This window comes from Leiobunum rupestre, chromosome 9, assembly GCF_980474605.1.
Source record: "Leiobunum rupestre chromosome 9, qqLeiRupe1.1.hap1, whole genome shotgun sequence".
Classification (NCBI taxonomy): domain Eukaryota; kingdom Metazoa; phylum Arthropoda; class Arachnida; order Opiliones; family Sclerosomatidae; genus Leiobunum; species Leiobunum rupestre.
This window is the reverse complement of record NC_143392.1, coordinates 12,898,058-12,918,321: the sequence shown is the minus strand read 5'-3', so window position 1 is coordinate 12,918,321 and position 20,264 is coordinate 12,898,058. Positions and strand designations below refer to the sequence as shown.

The window sequence follows — 20,264 nt, the reverse complement described above, 5'->3', positions numbered from 1 at the left end:
AGACTTCTGTGAGAACATAGCGGATGTTCCCAGTACGGCCAAATTAATGAAAATTCTGGCACACGATAATACTAAGCATCTTGACACCATTAAGTTGAAAGATGGTAGTTTTTCCACGTCCGGTAAGGACACTCTGACACATATGTTAGATGTACACTTTCCGGACTCTAAGCTCACTAGCAATGGTAACACTGACAATCGCCCTTTGAGGATCAATCGAACCAAAAGGGAAGATTGGGCAGTGGCGAATAAGGTCGCCACGCATTCCAGACTTATATGGGCTGTAAAGTCATTTAAACCCTATAAGTCCCCGGGACCGGATGGGATTTTTCCTATCCTCTTACAGGAGGGCATTGATATTCTATGCCCTATGCTGCTGAGAATCTACAGGGCTTGTATTGCTCTAGGGCATTTACCTAGCACCTGGAAGCTTTCTCAAGCTATCTTCATACCTAAGCCTGGTAAATCTGATTACCTGGAAGCTAAGGCATTTAGGCCAATTAGTCTTACCTCTTTTCTCCTAAAAATTCTGGAGAAAATGGTGGACAACTACATTAGGGAGGAGGTTCTTTGCAACTCTCCTCTGTCGACTGCGCAGCATGCTTACCAGAAGGGCAGGTCTACTGAGACCGCCCTGCATGGTATCAGCAGCTGCCTGGAAAAAGCAATTGAGCACAAGGAAATTGCGTTAGCAGTTTTTCTTGATATTGAGGGAGCCTTTGATAAGGTCTCCAGCGCAGTTATACTTAAGGCTGCGAAAAGGTTTGGTATCAATGACACATTGTGCCTTTGGATCAAATCTATGTTAACTGACCGAAAAGTGGTATCCTCCTTGCTGGGTGACTCCCTTATGGTCTCCACCAGCCGTGGTTGCCCACAGGGGGGGCGTTCTTTCTCCCCTTCTGTGGTGCCTGGTGGTGGATGAACTCGTTCGGAGGTTGAACAGGGGAGGATGCCGCTGTTTCGGTTACGCCGATGATATTGCTATCATCATTACTGGGAAATTCCCGGCAACAGTGAAGGACGTAATGAGGAGGGCCCTAGCATCAGTTGAGAGCTGGTGCAGAGAGGTCAACCTCATGGTTAATCCTAATAAAACTGTCTTGGTTCCTTTTACTCGTAGAAGGATAAAAGGTATGTTTGAGGGTATTTCCTTATTTGGAAAGGACCTAGTGGAGAGCACCGAGGTGAAGTACCTCGGGGTCATCCTGGATAGCAAACTAACATGGAAACCACACCTTGACTACATAGTCAAGAGGGGCAAAATGTTATTTTGGAGAACTAGAAGTGCAGTTAGCAAGACCTGGGGCTTAAGCCCCAGGACTGTGTACTGGCTGTACACCATGATCATCAGACCTATCCTGTCTTATGCAGCTGTGGTCTGGTGTCCAAGGGTTACTTTAAGGACTGTGCAGTTTGATCTGCGCACTCTGCAAAGGCTGGCTTGTGTCGGCATTACAGGAGCCATGAGAACAGCCCAAAGCGCTTCTCTGGAAATACTCCTGAATATGCTTCCTCTCCACCTTTTTATTGAGGAAGCTGCCCTTTTAGGTGCCTATAGGCTTAACCAAAATGGCTGGTGGAAGGCTAATAATTGGGAGCATAGCCACACCAAGCTCTTCCGAGATATGTCCAATCAGATGCCGATTTTAACAATGGGCTCTGATCTGATGGTTACTAAACTCCACTTTAGTAAACCTTTTGAGGTCAACTTCCCTAGCCGTGCGGAGTGGAGTCACTTGACCCTCGGTACCAGAGGAGAGATCGTCTGGTTCACTGATGGGTCTAAGACACACTATGGCACTGGTGCGGGGATGTATTGCCTTACTAATAATTTTGGCTTTTATGAAAGTCTAGGGATACACACTAGTGTATTCCAGGCTGAAATTTTTACCATTTGCTCCTGTGTTGCTCACTGTTTACATCAGGGGTATCATGGGAAGGTTATCCAGATTTATTCAGATAGCCAGGCTGCTCTTAGAGCTCTCAGCCAGTATAGTATTCTTTCTAAACTGGTTTTTAGCTGCTTAGATCTCCTCTGCACTCTTGGGTTGCAGAATAAAGTTCAACTTTGTTGGGTACCTGGGCATAAGGGGCATCTTGGGAACGAAAGGGCCGACGCCTTGGCCAAGGAAGGTGCGAGGGCTGGGTTCATTGGTCCAGAACCTGCTCTCCCCATCTCCCGAGGACTTGTACGCGGCTTAATCTCCAAGTTTATGTCGGATCGTCAACTCAGACAATGGTCTGAAATTGAGGGTCAAAGGCAGGCCAAAGAGTTCACTCTTGGCCCTTCTAGGGAGAGAGCTAGAGAATTACTCTCTCTCTCTAGGTCCAGTATTAGGATTGTTACTGGCCTACTAACAGGTCACTGCCATCTTAACAGACATTTAACGCTTATTGGGGTCAGTGATGACCCGATTTGCAGATCTTGTCTAGCTGAGGAGGAAACTGCCTCACATGTACTCTGTAGCTGCGATTACTATGCAGCCCAGAGGTTTGAGCATTTGGGTATGCATCGGTTGGAGACGTATGACGTCTCTAATATCACGGCCGGGCAGATTTTAAGCTTTATGTCGGCAATAGGACTTATTTAAGTCAACCAGTTTGGGGATGCACAATGGACCTTAGGTCGAAGTGTTTGGCTTGCCACCCCACTCAATAATAATAATAATATTTGCGTTGTAAACATTAGTGCCTGGTAGCATATCACGGATTTATGAAGCGTTTGCGCGGCCTGTGTTCAGTGAAGTGAATAGTGCGTTGTGAAAGTCAATATTTGGCCAATGTGCGTAAAAAAAAATTACCGTTGCTTTAGGTGCATCACCAACTGGTTCAGAAATTGACCATAGAAAAACGAAGAGGGCTACAGATGCCAAAAACCAAGACCCTGCTTTCCGGGATCGGCAAAATCTCAAAAGGCGGATTGCTTATGCTGCCAAAAAACAAATTACCGTTGCTTCATCAACTTCTGTTGCAGATTTGCCAACTGGGGAGATAAATACAGAGTCAATAGGTACAAGTCCAGCAGTGTCTTCGAGTTATGTTGCAAAGTCTCTAACTGGTGTAGGTACAAGTCCACCAGTGTCTTCGAGTTGTTCACAAATTGCAGAACCGTCTAACCTTGCAGTGGAAGATAGACCAATGCCAGACGGAGAACTCGGTGCAAAACCAGTAGGTGCAGAACCGTTTGACCTTGAAGTGCAAAGTACACCAATTCCTGGCCATTGTTCTATGGGCCCCACCAACGTAACTATATCTTGCCACGCATTTTCCATAGCAAAATGTACGATTTATTGACAAACTAAAGTAACACAACGTTTTTGGAAAACCTGACCTATAGTTATAGTATAAACTTCTATTTTAGACCTTGGTAGTATCCGTAGCGCATGAGTATCCGTAACGTATTTCAGGCCGCATAAAAAGTTAGAGCATTGTTGCCAGCCGTACGATAATTATTGGTACATGACGATAATTATTGGTACATGACGATAATTATTGGTACATGACGATAATTATTGGTACAGGTCGATAATGTAATAAAATGGTTAAAAACTACATTTTTAATATTTCATTTCTGTTTTAAGCCCGTCATTTTGAATAATTCTGCCGAGGCGTACGATAATGTAAGCATTTTTTTACTTTAACAGAAAATGGTTAAAAATGACATTTTTAATATTTAATTTCTGTTTTGAACCCGTCAAAATTTTAAATTAGGAACAACCAGAAATACATGAACCGAAATTATCAGCGTCCTATTCCTCTAACACGGGAGGCAAGTTCCCCGTTTTCCCCCACCTTAGTGGCCGCGTGTCATCTTCCCTTCCTCGAAAAGAGAACCTCCCCACCTCCGCGGCGAAGGTTTGAATACGCTACCTGGCGACGGCCGAGCGAAACTTTCTCGAAAAACAAATAAATAAATAAAATATGTTGCTGGGGAAAATTTTCAAGTGCATCATGTGTCTCTCTGGAAGAAACGCCAAATGTGTCACAATTTGCCCAAATTATGCGCGTTGGAAAATTCGGCGCGCAAAATCGCGTTCTCCAATCTGGGCACAGAAAACAAGTTTTTAACCAATCAAATGCGTAAAATTTTTGCGTGCAAAAATATTTCGATGCGTGTCAAAATATTTCGGAGGGTTATTTAAAAATATCGAGTCTTTTTAACGCGCAAGGCCTGTAAGCCAATGAATTTTAACTTTACATATCAAAATTTAAATTCAACCAATTAGGTTTGAATTGAACGTAAAGGCGGAGTTTAGCGATAGTAGAAAACATTTCAGCACGCCAAAACTTTTAGCGCGCAAAATTGGTTTCTTGCGGGTTAATTTCTTCGATGTCATTTGCACTTTCCCATTGGTTGATATTTGTAAACGAGCACGCTATTGGCTTATTTAGGACACGCCCAATTTTTGAAATTAAAATTTTGGCAGGTGCGCAAGATTTTAACGCGCTAAATTTTCACCCGTTAATAATATTTTTGGCGAGTGCAAAATCTTACATTTTGCATTTCATAACGCGACAAAAGCAAAATTTAACGCGTTATATTTCGTTTCGACGCGCAAAAAAATCGCGGTCATCAAAATATTTCGACGCACTGAAAAAAAAACAACGCGCCAATTCCAGAAGCCGCGCGTCAAAACTCGCTTCCGGCGTGCAAGAAACTCGCTTCCGGCGCGCAAGAAAATCGCTTCCGGCGCGCAAGAAACTCGATTCTGGCGCGCAAGAAACTCTCTTCCGGTGCGCAAGAAAATCGCTTCCGGCACGTAGTAAAATGTGGAATTTATTTTAGAGATTCGAAAAATAAAGCGCGAAAATAAAGATTATCTTTAGTAGTTGTTTAGATAGTGTTGCGATTACGTAAACATAAAGAAAAAAAAATAGAAAAAACCCTAAAAAGGTTTAATTTAAAAGAAATAAGCGTTAGTTAAAATTAATGTTTATTATCTTGATAAGATAAGGTCGAACTCAATACTTTTTTAATAAGCTGTATATAAACCCAGTTTCAATTGTAATATTCACTCATATTGTTCCATACAAAATGTTGTATCTTCAACGCAACTCAATGAAAGAGTTAAGAAAATAAATTCAGTTTTAAAAGTAATTGCCTGGCTAGTCATTTCCAACAGCTATGTCACCAGTCCTCTTATGATCCAGCGAAAGACGTGACAAATTGGTGCCGAAACCCGGGAGGAACATAACCAAGTACAAGTTCAATAGGAAGATTCACGTATTAAGATCCTTCAACGTATCCTTGCGGAGCCACTTAAGAAGAACGCAAAGTCTATTAGCTTGGACGGTGAAGATACAAGAACCAGACCATGGAGCGATTGGTGAAAGCAAGAGCAACTTTAAGGACAAGGACAGACGCCATTATGAATAAGATCGATGACGAATGGAGTCAACAAGAACGGAACGAGGACCGACTAAGGCAATTATTAAAGCAACTCTCAGAGAAGAGGGACAAGTTGAGCTACAAAGACGAGCAACTAGAACCGCTGGTACCTGAAGACCTATTGGGAAACGAAATCGACGAAGTAGAAAAATACAGAGAAGCGATCATTGAAAGGCAGACCACGCTAGAGAAGTTCTTTCAAGACCTGGAAGTAGAGGAAGTATCCCGAAAAGAGAATATCAAGGAGAATTATGACGAAAACCAAGGAAAAATCATGGTCAACCTCCCTCGAGTAACGATACCGCAGTTTAATGGGGACCCTACGCAATGGCGAAGTTTTTGGGATCAGTTTAGCGCAGCTATCCACGGAAAAAATGGCATCGGAAACGTTACCAAGTTCGTCTACTTGAAATCCTATATGGAAGGAAAAGCTCTCAACACGATATCTGGACTTCCGCTTACTGAAGAAAACTACATCGTCGCTGTCGAACTATTGGAGAAACGATACGGACGAAAAGGAGTGGCCATCAGTAGTCATCTGGATAAAATAACCAGATTAGATCCGATCAGAAGATCCACGGATATTTCCGGATTGAGGTCACTCTATGATACATGTGATGTCCAGGTCAAGTGTCTCGAAGCATTAGGAATTCCTCAAGCAAGTTACGGATATCTTTTTTGCCACATCGTAATTCAGCTTTTCCCTCACGATATGGCGCTGGAGTATTCAAGACAATTGGACGAGGCCGACGATGAATACGATGCAAGCGTTCTGATGGAGTACTTGAGAAAAGAAGTGGAGTGCCGAGAACGAGCTGCAGTGCTTAATAGACCAATACGAGACCATAGTGACGACGCTAAGAAAGTAAGATTCCATTCAAGAGCTGATGTCGGGACCTCCAGATCGAGCGCATTTCCAATGAGAAGCAAAATACCCACAGCGTCGATCCTGAACGTAGCTGTAGCTGATGCAGATACCTGTTGTTATTGTAATAGCGATCACAAGCCGGAAGACTGCACGAGTGCAACGCTGGAACGGAAGATGGAGTTGCTGACCCATCAAGATAGATGTTTTCTATGTCTTAAACCGAGACATACCGCTCGACGCTGTAAATCAAAAAACAGATGTAAGAAATGCCAAAGGCGACATCACGTATCAATATGCAGAGACATTCATGGAGAAAAACCAAGAACTTCGGAAAAAGAACTACAATCGTCTGAGAAAAATAATGAATTGATATCTATGGCGGCGAGCTGTCCGACGCAAGATTTTCACGGTCAGCAAGTACTCCTTCAAACAATCGTTGTATACGCAGAAGGGATTAATGGAAAACAGCCGATACGATGTCTCTTGGATAACGGCGCTCAGAGGTCCTTCATAACTAAAGACGTAGTCGAAAGACTTCAATTGCCAATCATTGGAGAAGCTACCATCACCGTTGGAGGGTTCGAAACAGAGAAATCAACAGCATCAACCAGAAGGAAAGTCAAGGTCCTTCTACGGGGCCTGAATGATCCGACAAGTAGTATCGAGATGTCCGTATTCGAGAGCCCGAAGATCCTAGGAGCAGTTATCGGTATGCCAGATAACGATATCAGAGAAACAATGGCGAAGAGAGGTATCCAATTGGCGGACAAGTCCGAAGTAAATGGTCAACCTGTAAGAAGAGAGCTGTCTATGCTAATAGCAGGGGACTACTATTGGAAGATAGTCACCGGCGTGATTCACAGATTAACGGACTCTCTCGTCGCTTTGGAAAGTCGACTAGGATGGGCAGTTCAAGGGCCAACCCTGATGTCTTCGAACGTATTTGCTCAGGGTGTCGTCGTGATGAATGCGATAGTTGAAGAGGAAGAAGAAGAAAAAGACGAGATGAGTCTAAAGGCGTTCTGGGAGCTTGAGTCCTTAGGGATCCTGGATGAAGAATCTATATCAAGAACGGATGAAGAGTTAATCCTGAAGCATAATTCTAATATCAAGATTCAAGACGGACGATATGAAGTAAAATTGCTATGGAAGGAAGATCAAGTTGAACAACTTGGAAGTAATTTCGCACTGGCCAGTCGACGCATGCAAGGCCTCGTGAAGAAATGTCAGCGAAACCCTACATTATACCAGCGCTATCAAGAAACGTTTGATGACTACCAACAACAGGGTATCGTAGAGGAAGTCCCACATGAGCTGAACCAGTCCGAAGAGCCGAAGTACTACATACCACATTTTCCTGTAATACGAGAAGATAAAGAGACAACGAAGTTTCGTATCGTCTTTGACGCAGCGGCGCACGAAAAAGGATGTCCATCATTGAACTCTCTACTTAACCCTGGGCCGAACTTGAATCCCGACTTACTAGCGTTACTCATCCGTTTCCGAAGAAACAAAATAGCTATCATGGCAGACATTGAGAAAGCGTTCTTGATGATAACGCTGGCTGTACCAGACCGTGAATTCACGAGATTTCTTTGGATCAAGTCCCTACCAAAGGGAAGCGAACCCGTAAGATTCATTCACCTGCGCATGACAAGGGTCTTGTTCGGGGTCTGTTCAAGTCCATTTCACTTGGCCGCAGTATTGAAGTATCACTTCGACCGGTATAAGGACCAGTATCCTGAGACAATAAAAGAACTCGAAAAAAGTATCTATGTGGACGATCTCATATCAGGAAAGCCGAATGTCGAAGAAGCGAAGATACTTTACCATCAATCCAAGGACATCCTCTCACGAGCTGGAATGAATTTGAGAAAATGGACATCGAATTCTGAGGAGCTAGTAAAACATTGGAAAGACCAAGGAGTTCAAGAAGATAAATCTTTGGTCCCGAATTTAGAAAAATCCCCGCTGCCTCTCAAGGTCCTCGGCATCTCCTGGAATTCTCAGGCAGATACTCTGGTCTTTGACGTATCGACTCTCAAAGAATTTCTGAAGACAAGAAAAAATACGAAGAGAAGTGTTTTGCAAGCGGCGGCTCGAGTCTTCGATCCCATTGGTTTCCTGTCTCCATTCTTGGTACGTGTCAAATGTCTCTTTCAAAAGCTATGGCTGGCTGGCTTGGACTGGGATTCTGAACTGCCAAGTTTTCTAACGGAGGAATGGAATAAATGGTGTCACGAACTCGATGATTTACGTCATGTCTCGATCCCACGATGGTACTATCAAGATTGTGAAGAAAGAATCATCTCGAAAGAAATCCATCTATTCTGCGACGCAAGCAAACAAGCTTATGGAGCCGTAGCATACCTAAGATACGAGACAGTTACCGGAAAGATTGGAGTCAGTCTGCTTTCATCAAAAACCAGAGTCGCTCCAATAAAAGAATTAAAAATACCTCGTCTGGAGTTGATGGCAGCATTGGTTGGTTCTCGATTACTGAGCTATTTGTTGGGCGTCTTTAACGGCGAGATCACCACTTATTATTGTTGGACCGATTCCACCATCGTCGTTCAATGGATCCAAAGATTGGCTAGAGAGTGGAAACCTTTCGTAGCAAACAGGATTGCCGAAATTCACAAGTTAACAGAGCCGTCGTCCTGGGGTCACTGCGCTGGAAAGACCAATCCCGCGGATCTGCCGTCCCGAGGATGCTCCGTAAACGAACTCATGTCAAACAGAATCTGGTGGAATGGACCTCCATGGCTTCTACAAGAAAAATGGACGTGGCCGAGAAATTCGAAGTTTTCCAACGACAATCAAGAAGTAGAAGAAGAGAGGCGAACTATTCAAATGCCCGGTCTCGTGCAAGAAATTGAACCCGTCATGGATCTGCAAAAATACAGCTCAGTAACTCGAGTACTTCGAGTAACTTCCTGGATTCTACGTTGGCGAAACAATACAAGGAACCAAAGAAGAACTGGTCCCCTAGCAAAAGAAGAAATAGAAAATTCTCGTAAAAAATGGATACGTCAAGTCCAACAAGAGTCATTTCTAGAGGAAGTCGCGTGTTTGCTGAACAGTCAACCGTTACCAAAGAACTCAAAAATCATTCAATTTTGTCCATTTCTACAAGATGGCATGCTTCGAGTCGGAGGACGTTTGCAGAACTCAAATCTCGAATATCAAGTCAAACATCCATACCTTCTACCATCAAAACACAGGTTGTCCGAGCTCTTAGTAAAAGAAAGCCATTGCGCCATGATGCACGGAGGTCTAAATGCTACCTTGACGCAACTAAGGGAGAACTACTGAATACTTCAAGGTCGTCAGATGGTGAAGAGGATAATTGGAAGATGTACGGTTTGTCGGCGTTTCAGCGTCAAGGCTGGAGATCAAATTGCCGCCCCCCTGCCTTTCCAAAGAGTCAACGAGGCGCCTCCATTTGCGACAACCGGAATCGACTTCGCCGGTCCTTTAAAAACTGCGAGGCTGGAAGGTTCCAAGAAGGTCTACATCGCTCTCTTTACTTGTGGAGTAACCCGAGCCATTCACTTGGAGTTGGTGTCTGATATGAGCGCCGACAAGTTTATGATGGCTTTCCGAAGATTTGTGGCTCGAAGAGGAATTTGTTCAAACGTATATTCTGATAATGCAAAGTCCTTTAAGAAAACCGACCGAGATTTTGAAAAGCTTTACCGGAATATCGAAGAAAAGCCGTTTCAAGAATATCTGGGCCACAAGGGAATAGCATGGAGATATATCACGGAGTACGCTGCCTGGTGGGGCGGTTTTTGGGAACGGCTTGTCCGTTCCGTGAAGACCTGTTTAAAGAAAACCATTGGGAATAATGCAATGTCCTTCGAAGAACTAGTAACGAGTCTAACTGAAATTGTGGCAGTCGTCAACTCAAGACCGTTGACGTACAACGACACCGACCCGAACGAGCCATTCCCGTTGACTTAAAAAACAGTGTCTGATAATTAAGATATATTTCAAACTTTCAATTAAAATCATTATGAAACCATAAAAATACTAAAAGTACGGAAAAACTTGTACTTAATTCGTGAATGATCTTTAAAAGCTGAAGGGGATCGTACGAAGCACTAAATGTGGTAAGGGCCTTTCGCTAATAAAAAAAAGTTCAAAATCAAATTTCATGGGAATATTACCTCCATCAATTTTGAGGGAAAATTTGACCAAAAGTTAACTAATAATAGCTAGAAATAATAAAACAAAAATATTGCGAACAAAATAATCATATTTTTGAGATTATAAAATTATTTCAAATGAAAAACACATGGTAATATTTTTAAAGGGACTACCTCACGACCATTATTATAGAAAAATAATTTTTAGAGACTCGATTTTAACGCTTAAAAAGTGGGTAGATGTCACTTCTTTAAAACAAAAATACACAAGAACAAATTTGAATACAATAAAAGCCCACATCAAGTACAGTCTTTTGAGACCAAAAAATATTATTTTAAAAAATAAGGTATTTTGGGTATCGGCAATCAAACTTTTTTAAATTTAATTTCCATGGAATACCTTGCCAAAATTTCACGATGGACCTACTTTATCTCCATGTCAAAACCAACGCGTTCTGCTAAACCCAGATTTGGTCGAAGTTTAAATCTAAATTTAATTTTAGTTTAAGAAATTTTATATGATAGAATTTAAAACATAAAGTTGTTAACTGATTTCATACTTTGGCCAATTACAATTGGTTGGCGTTTTAAGGCGTGAGATTTTATGGCAATTAGAATGATTGAATTGTGATTCGAATGATTGAATTCGTTATAAGAATGAATAAATCGTGATTAGAGTTATCGAATCGTGATTAGAGTTATCGGATCGTGATTAGAACAATTGATTGAATCGTGATTAGAACATTTGATTGAATCGTGATTAGAACATTTGATTAAATCGTGATTAGAACATTTGATTGAATCATGATTAGAACATTTGATTGAATCGTGATTAGAACATTTGTTTGAATCGTGATTAGAACATTTGATTGAATCGTGATTAGAACATTTGATTGAATCGTGATTAGAACATTTGATTGAATCGTGATTAGAACATTTGATTGAATCGTGATTAGAACATTTGTTTGAATCGTGATTAGAACATTTGATTGAATCGTGATTAGAACATTTGATTGAATCGTGATTAGAAAATTTGTTTGAATCGTGATTAGAACATTTGATTGAATCGTGATTAGAACATTTGATTGAATCGTGATTAGAAAATTTGATTGAATCGTGATTAGAACATTTGATTGAATCGTGATTAGAACATTTGATTGAATCGTGATTAGAACATTTGATTGAATCGTGATTAGAACATTTGTTTGAATCGTGATTAGAACATTTGTTTGAATCGTGATTAGAACATTTGATTGAATCGTGATTAGAACATTTGTTTGAATCGTGATTAGAACATTTGATTGAATCGTGATTAGAACATTTGATTGAATCGTGATTAGAACATTTGATTGAATCGTGATTAGAACATTTGATTGAATCGTGATTAGAACATTTGTTTGAATCGTGATTAGAACATTTGATTGAATCGTGATTAGAACATTTGATTGAATCGAGATTAGAACATTTGATTGAATCGTGATTAGAACATTTGATTGAATCGTGATTAGAACATTTGATTGAATCGTGATTAGAACATTTGATTGAATCGTGATTAGAACATTTGATTGAATCGTGATTAGAACATTTGATTGAATCGTGATTAGAACATTTGATTGAATCGTGATTAGAACATTTGTTTGAATCGTTATTAGAACATTTGTTTGAATCGTGATTAGAACATTTGATTGAATCGTGATTAGAATATTTGATTGAATCGTGATTAGAACATTTGATTGAATCGTGATTAGAACATTTGATTGAATCGTGATTAGAACATTTGATTGAATCGTGATTAGAACATTTGATTGAATCGTGATTAGAACATTTGATTGAATCGTGATTAGAACATTTGATTGAATCGTGATTAGAACATTTGATTGAATCGTGATTAGAACATTTGATTGAATCGTGATTAGAACATTTGATTGAATCGTGATTAGAACATTTGATTGAATCGTGATTAGAACATTTGATTGAATCGTGATTAGAACATTTGATTGAATCGTGATTAGAACATTTGTTTGAATCGTGATTAGAACATTTGTTTGAATCGTGATTAGAACATTTGTTTGAATCGTGATTAGAACATTTGTTTGAATCGTGATTAGAACATTTGTTTGAATCGTGATTAGAACATTTGATTGAATCGTGATTAGAACATTTGATTGAATCGTGATTAGAACATTTGATTGAATCGTGATTAGAACATTTGATTGAATCGTGATTAGAACATTTGATTGAATCGTGATTAGAACATTTGTTTGAATCGTGATTAGAACATTTGTTTGAATCGTGATTAGAACATTTGATTGAATCGTGATTAGAATATTTGATTGAATCGTGATTAGAATATTTGATTGACTCGTGATTAGAACATTTGATTGAATCGTGATTAGAACATTTGATTGAATCGTGATTAGAACATTTGATTGAATCGTGATTAGAACATTTGATTGAATCGTTATTAGAACATTTGATTGAATCGTGATTAGAACATTTGATTGAATCGTGATTAGAACATTTGATTGAATCGTGATTAGAACATTTGATTGAATCGTGATTAGAACATTTGATTGAATCGTGATTAGAACATTTGTTTGAATCGTGATTAGAACATTTGTTTGAATCGTGATTAGAACATTTGATTGAATCGTGATTAGAACATTTGATTGAATCGTGATTAGAACATTTGATTGAATCGTGATTAGAACATTTGATTGAATCGTGATTAGAACATTTGTTTGAATCGTGATTAGAACATTTGATTGAATCGTGATTAGAACATTTGATTGAATCGTGATTAGAACATTTGTTTGAATCGTGATTAGAACATTTGATTGAATCGTGATTAGAACATTTGATTGAATCGAGATTAGAACATTTGATTGAATCGTGATTAGAACATTTGATTGAATCGTGATTAGAACATTTGATTGAATCGTGATTAGAACATTTGATTGAATCGTGATTAGAACATTTGATTGAATCGTGATTAGAACATTTGATTGAATCGTGATTAGAACATTTGATTGAATCGTGATTAGAACATTTGTTTGAATCGTGATTAGAACATTTGATTGAATCGTGATTAGAACATTTGTTTGAATCGTGATTAGAACATTTGTTTGAATCGTGATTAGAACATTTGATTGAATCGTGATTAGAACATTTGATTGAATCGTGATTAGAACATTTGATTGAATCGTGATTAGAACATTTGATTGAATCGTGATTAGAACATTTGATTGAATCGTGATTAGAACATTTGATTGAATCGTGATTAGAACATTTGATTGAATCGTGATTAGAACATTTGATTGAATCGTGATTAGAACATTTGATTGAATCGTGATTAGAACATTTGATTGAATCGTGATTAGAACATTTGATTGAATCGTGATTAGAACATTTGATTGAATCGTGATTAGAACATTTGATTGAATCGTGATTAGAACATTTGATTGAATCGTGATTAGAACATTTGATTGAATCGTGATTAGAACATTTGATTGAATCGTGATTAGAACATTTGATTGAATCGTGATTAGAACATTTGATTGAATCCTGATTAGAACATTTGATTGAATCGTGATTAGAACATTTGTTTGAATCGTGATTAGAACATTTGATTGAATCGTGATTAGAACATTTGATTGAATCGTGATTAGAACATTTGATTGAATCGTGATTAGAACATTTGATTGAATCGTGATTAGAACATTTGATTGAATCGTGATTAGAACATTTGATTGAATCGTGATTAGAACATTTGATTGAATCGTGATTAGAACATTTGATTGAATCGTGATTAGAACATTTGATTGAATCGTGATTAGAACATTTGATTGAATCGTGATTAGAACATTTGATTGAATCGTGATTAGAACATTTGATTGAATCGTGATTAGAACATTTGATTGAATCGTGATTAGAACATTTGATTGAATCGTGATTAGAACATTTGATTGAATCGTGATTAGAACATTTGATTGAATCGTGATTAGAACATTTGATTAAATCGTGATTAGAACATTTGATTGAATCGTGATTAGAACATTTGTTTGAATCGTGATTAGAACATTTGATTGAATCGTGATTAGAACATTTGATTGAATCGTGATTAGAACATTTGATTGAATCGTGATTAGAACATTTGATTGAATCGTGATTAGAACATTTGATTGAATCGTGATTAGAACATTTGATTGAATCGTGATTAGAACATTTGATTGAATCGTGATTAGAACATTTGATTGAATCGTGATTAGAACATTTGATTGAATCGTGATTAGAACATTTGATTGAATCGTGATTAGAACATTTGATTGAATCGTGATTAGAACATTTGATTGAATCGTGATTAGAACATTTGATTGAATCGTGATTAGAACATTTGATTGAATCGTGATTAGAACATTTGATTGAATCGTGATTAGAACATTTGTTTGAATCGTGATTAGAACATTTGATTGAATCGTGATTAGAACATTTGATTGAATCGTGATTAGAACATTTGTTTGAATCGTGATTAGAACATTTGTTTGAATCGTGATTAGAACATTTGATTGAATCGTGATTAGAACATTTGATTGAATCGTGATTAGAACATTTGATTGAATCGTGATTAGAACATTTGATTGAATCGTGATTAGAACATTTGATTGAATCGTGATTAGAACATTTGTTTGAATCGTGATTAGAACATTTGTTTGAATCGTGATTAGAACATTTGATTGAATCGTGATTAGAATATTTGATTGAATCGTGATTAGAACATTTGATTGACTCGTGATTAGAACATTTGATTGAATCGTGATTAGAACATTTGATTGAATCGTGATTAGAACATTTGATTGAATCGTGATTAGAACATTTGATTGAATCGTTATTAGAACATTTGATTGAATCGTGATTAGAACATTTGATTGAATCGTGATTAGAACATTTGATTGAATCGTGATTAGAACATTTGATTGAATCGTGATTAGAACATTTGATTGAATCGTGATTAGAACATTTGTTTGAATCGTGATTAGAACATTTGTTTGAATCGTGATTAGAACATTTGATTGAATCGTGATTAGAACATTTGATTGAATCGTGATTAGAACATTTGATTGAATCGTGATTAGAACATTTGATTGAATCGTGATTAGAACATTTGTTTGAATCGTGATTAGAACATTTGATTGAATCGTGATTAGAACATTTGATTGAATCGTGATTAGAACATTTGTTTGAATCGTGATTAGAACATTTGATTGAATCGTGATTAGAACATTTGATTGAATCGAGATTAGAACATTTGATTGAATCGTGATTAGAACATTTGATTGAATCGTGATTAGAACATTTGATTGAATCGTGATTAGAACATTTGATTGAATCGTGATTAGAACATTTGATTGAATCGTGATTAGAACATTTGATTGAATCGTGATTAGAACATTTGTTTGAATCGTGATTAGAACATTTGTTTGAATCGTGATTAGAACATTTGATTGAATCGTGATTAGAACATTTGATTGAATCGTGATTAGAACATTTGATTGAATCGTGATTAGAACATTTGATTGAATCGTGATTAGAACATTTGATTGAATCGTGATTAGAACATTTGATTGAATCGTGATTAGAACATTTGATTGAATCGTGATTAGAACATTTGATTGAATCGTGATTAGAACATTTGATTGAATCGTGATTAGAACATTTGATTGAATCGTGATTAGAACATTTGATTGAATCGTGATTAGAACATTTGATTGAATCGTGATTAGAACATTTGATTGAATCGTGATTAGAACATTTGATTGAATCGTGATTAGAACATTTGATTGAATCGTGATTAGAACATTTGATTGAATCGTGATTAGAACATTTGATTGAATCGTGATTAGAACATTTGATTGAATCCTGATTAGAACATTTGATTGAATCGTGATTAGAACATTTGTTTGAATCGTGATTAGAACATTTGATTGAATCGTGATTAGAACATTTGATTGAATCGTGATTAGAACATTTGATTGAATCGTGATTAGAACATTTGATTGAATCGTGATTAGAACATTTGATTGAATCGTGATTAGAACATTTGATTGAATCGTGATTAGAACATTTGATTGAATCGTGATTAGAACATTTGATTGAATCGTGATTAGAACATTTGATTGAATCGTGATTAGAACATTTGATTGAATCGTGATTAGAACATTTGATTGAATCGTGATTAGAACATTTGATTGAATCGTGATTAGAACATTTGATTGAATCGTGATTAGAACATTTGATTGAATCGTGATTAGAACATTTGATTGAATCGTGATTAGAACATTTGATTGAATCGTGATTAGAACATTTGATTGAATCGTGATTAGAACATTTGATTAAATCGTGATTAGAACATTTGATTGAATCGTGATTAGAACATTTGTTTGAATCGTGATTAGAACATTTGATTGAATCGTGATTAGAACATTTGATTGAATCGTGATTAGAACATTTGATTGAATCGTGATTAGAACATTTGATTGAATCGTGATTAGAACATTTGATTGAATCGTGATTAGAACATTTGATTGAATCGTGATTAGAACATTTGATTGAATCGTGATTAGAACATTTGATTGAATCGTGATTAGAACATTTGATTGAATCGTGATTAGAACATTTGTTTGAATCGTGATTAGAACATTTGATTGAATCGTGATTAGAACATTTGATTGAATCGTGATTAGAACATTTGATTGAATCGTGATTAGAACATTTGATTGAATCGTGATTAGAACATTTGATTGAATCGTGATTAGAACATTTGATTGAATCGTGATTAGAACATTTGATTGAATCGTGATTAGAACATTTGATTGAATCGTGATTAGAACATTAGTTTGAATCGTGATTAGAACATTTGATTGAATCGTGATTAGAACATTTGATTGAATCGTGATTAGAACATTTGATTGAATCGTGATTAGAACATTTGATTGAATCGTGATTAGAACATTTGATTGAATCGTGATTAGAACATTTGATTGAATCGTGATTAGAACATTTGATTGAATCGTGATTAGAACATTTGATTGAATCGTGATTAGAACATTTGATTGAATCGTGATTAGAACATTTGATTGAATCGTGATTAGAACATTTGATTGAATCGTGATTAGAACATTTGATTGAATCGTGATTAGAACATTTGATTGAATCGTGATTAGAACATTTGATTGAATCGTGATTATAACATTTGATTGAATCGTGATTAGAACATTTGTTTGAATCGTGATTAGAACATTTGTTTGAATCGTGATTAGAACATTTGATTGAATCGTGATTAGAACATTTGATTGAATCGTAATTAGAACATTTGATTGAATCGTGATTAGAACATTTGTTTGAATCGTGATTAGAACATTTGTTTGAATCGTGATTAGAACATTTGATTGAATCGTGATTAGAACATTTGATTGAATCGTGATTAGAACATTTGATTGAATCGTGATTAGAACATTTGATTGAATCGTGATTAGAACATTTGATTGAATCGTGATTAGAACATTTGATTGAATCGTGATTAGAACATTTGATTGAATCGTGATTAGAACATTTGATTGAATCGTGATTAGAACATTTGATTGAATCGTGATTAGAACATTTGATTGAATCGTGATTAGAACATTTGATTGAATCGTGATTAGAACATTTGATTGAATCGTGATTAGAACATTTGATTGAATCGTGATTAGAACATTTGATTGAATCGTGATTAGAACATTTGATTGAATCGTGATTAGAACATTTGATTGAATCGTGATTAGAACATTTGATTGAATCGTGATTAGAACATTTGATTGAATCGTGATTAGAACATTTGATTGAATCGTGATTAGAACATTTGATTGAATCGTGATTAGAACATTTGTTTGAATCGTGATTAGAACATTTGTTTGAATCGTGATTAGAACATTTGTTTGAATCGTGATTAGAACATTTGATTGAATCGTGATTAGAACATTTGATTGAATCGTGATTAGAACATTTGATTGAATCGTGATTAGAACATTTGATTGAATCGTGATTAGAACATTTGATTGAATCGTGATTAGAACATTTGATTGAATCGTGATTAGAACATTTGTTTGAATCGTGATTAGAACATTTGATTGAATCGTGATTAGAACATTTGATTGAATCGTGAATAGAACATTTGATTGAATCGTGATTAGAACATTTGATTGAATCGTGATTAGAACATTTGATTGAATCGTGATTAGAACATTTGATTGAATCGTGATTAGAACATTTGATTGAATCGTGATTAGAACATTTGATTGAATCGTGATTAGAACATTTGTTTGAATCGTGATTAGAACATTTGTTTGAATCGTGATTAGAACATTTGATTGAATCGTGATTAGAACATTTGATTGAATCGTGATTAGAACATTTGATTGAATCGTGATTAGAACATTTGATTGAATCGTAATTAGAACATTTGATTGAATCGTGATTAGAACATTTGTTTGAATCGTGATTAGAACATTTGATTGAATCGTGATTAGAACATTTGATTGAATCGTGATTAGAACATTTGATTGAATCGTGATTAGAACATTTGATTGAATCGTGATTAGAACATTTGTTTGAATCGTGATTAGAACATTTGATTGAATCGTGATTAGAACATTTGATTGAATCGAGATTAGAACATTTGATTGAATCGTGATTAGAACATTTGATTGAATCGTGATTAGAACATTTGATTGAATCGTGATTAGAACATTTGATTGAATCGTGATTAGAACATTTGATTGAATCGTGATTAGAACATTTGATTGAATCGTGATTAGAACATTTGATTGAATCGTGATTAGAACATTTGTTTGAATCGTTATTAGAACATTTGTTTGAATCGTGATTAGAACATTTGATTGAATCGTGATTAGAACATTTGATTGAATCGTGATTAGAACATTTGATTGAATCGTGATTAGAACATTTGATTGTTTCGTGATTAGAACATTTGATTGAATCGTGATTAGAACATTTGATTGAATCGTGATTAGAACATTTGATTGAATCGTGATTAGAACATTTGATTGAATCGTGATTAGAACATTTGATTGAATCGTGATTAGAACATTTGATTGAATCGTGATTAGAACATTTGATTGAATCGTGATTAGAACATTTGATTGAATCGTGATTAGAACATTTGATTGAATCGTGATTAGAACATTTGATTGAATCGTGATTAGAACATTTGATTGAATCGTGATTAGAACATTTGATTGAATCGTGATTAGAACATTTGATTGAATCGTGATTAGAACATTTGATTGAATCCTGATTAGAACATTTGATTGAATCGTGATTAGAACATTTGTTTGAATCGTGATTAGAACATTTGATTGAATCGTGATTAGAACATTTGATTGAATCGTGATTAGAACATTTGATTGAATCGTGATTAGAACATTTGATTGAATCGTGATTAGAACATTTGATTGAATCGTGATTAGAACATTTGATTGAATCGTGATTAGAACATTTGATTGAATCGTGATTAGAACATTTGATTGAATCGTGATTAGAACATTTGATTGAATCGTGATTAGAACATTTGATTGAATCGTGATTAGAACATTTGATTGAATCGTGATTAGAACATTTGATTGAATCGTGATTAGAACATTTGATTGAATCGTGATTAGAACATTTGATTGAATCGTGATTAGAACATTTGATTGAATCGTGATTAGAACATTTGATTGAATCGTGATTAGAACATTTGATTGAATCGTGATTAGAACATTTGATTGAATCGTGATTAGAACATTTGATTAAATCG

At 36.4% G+C, this 20,264-nt stretch overlaps 2 protein-coding genes across 2 annotated transcripts; both read left to right on the top strand.

Annotated features, from left to right (window-relative positions):
- The first annotated feature begins 5,318 nt into the window (after positions 1 to 5,318).
- Positions 5,319 to 9,575, top strand: LOC149926588 (uncharacterized). Its single transcript, XM_090157719.1, has one exon. The coding sequence runs from the start codon at positions 5,319 to 5,321 to the stop codon at positions 9,573 to 9,575; it is 4,257 nt and encodes a 1,418-aa protein (XP_090013845.1).
- An 18-nt stretch (positions 9,576 to 9,593) lies between these two features.
- On the top strand, positions 9,594 to 10,226 carry LOC149926587 (uncharacterized). The gene has a single exon (XM_090157718.1). It carries the CDS (start codon positions 9,594 to 9,596, stop codon positions 10,224 to 10,226), a length of 633 nt encoding a protein of 210 aa, XP_090013844.1.
- Positions 10,227 to 20,264: the final 10,038 nt, after the last annotated feature.

Coding starts and splice junctions, on each gene's coding strand:
- LOC149926588 (XM_090157719.1), top strand. CDS start 5,319: ATGGAGCGATTGGTGAAAGCAAGAGCAACTTTAAGGACAAGGACAGAC.
- LOC149926587 (XM_090157718.1), top strand. CDS start 9,594: ATGGTGAAGAGGATAATTGGAAGATGTACGGTTTGTCGGCGTTTCAGC.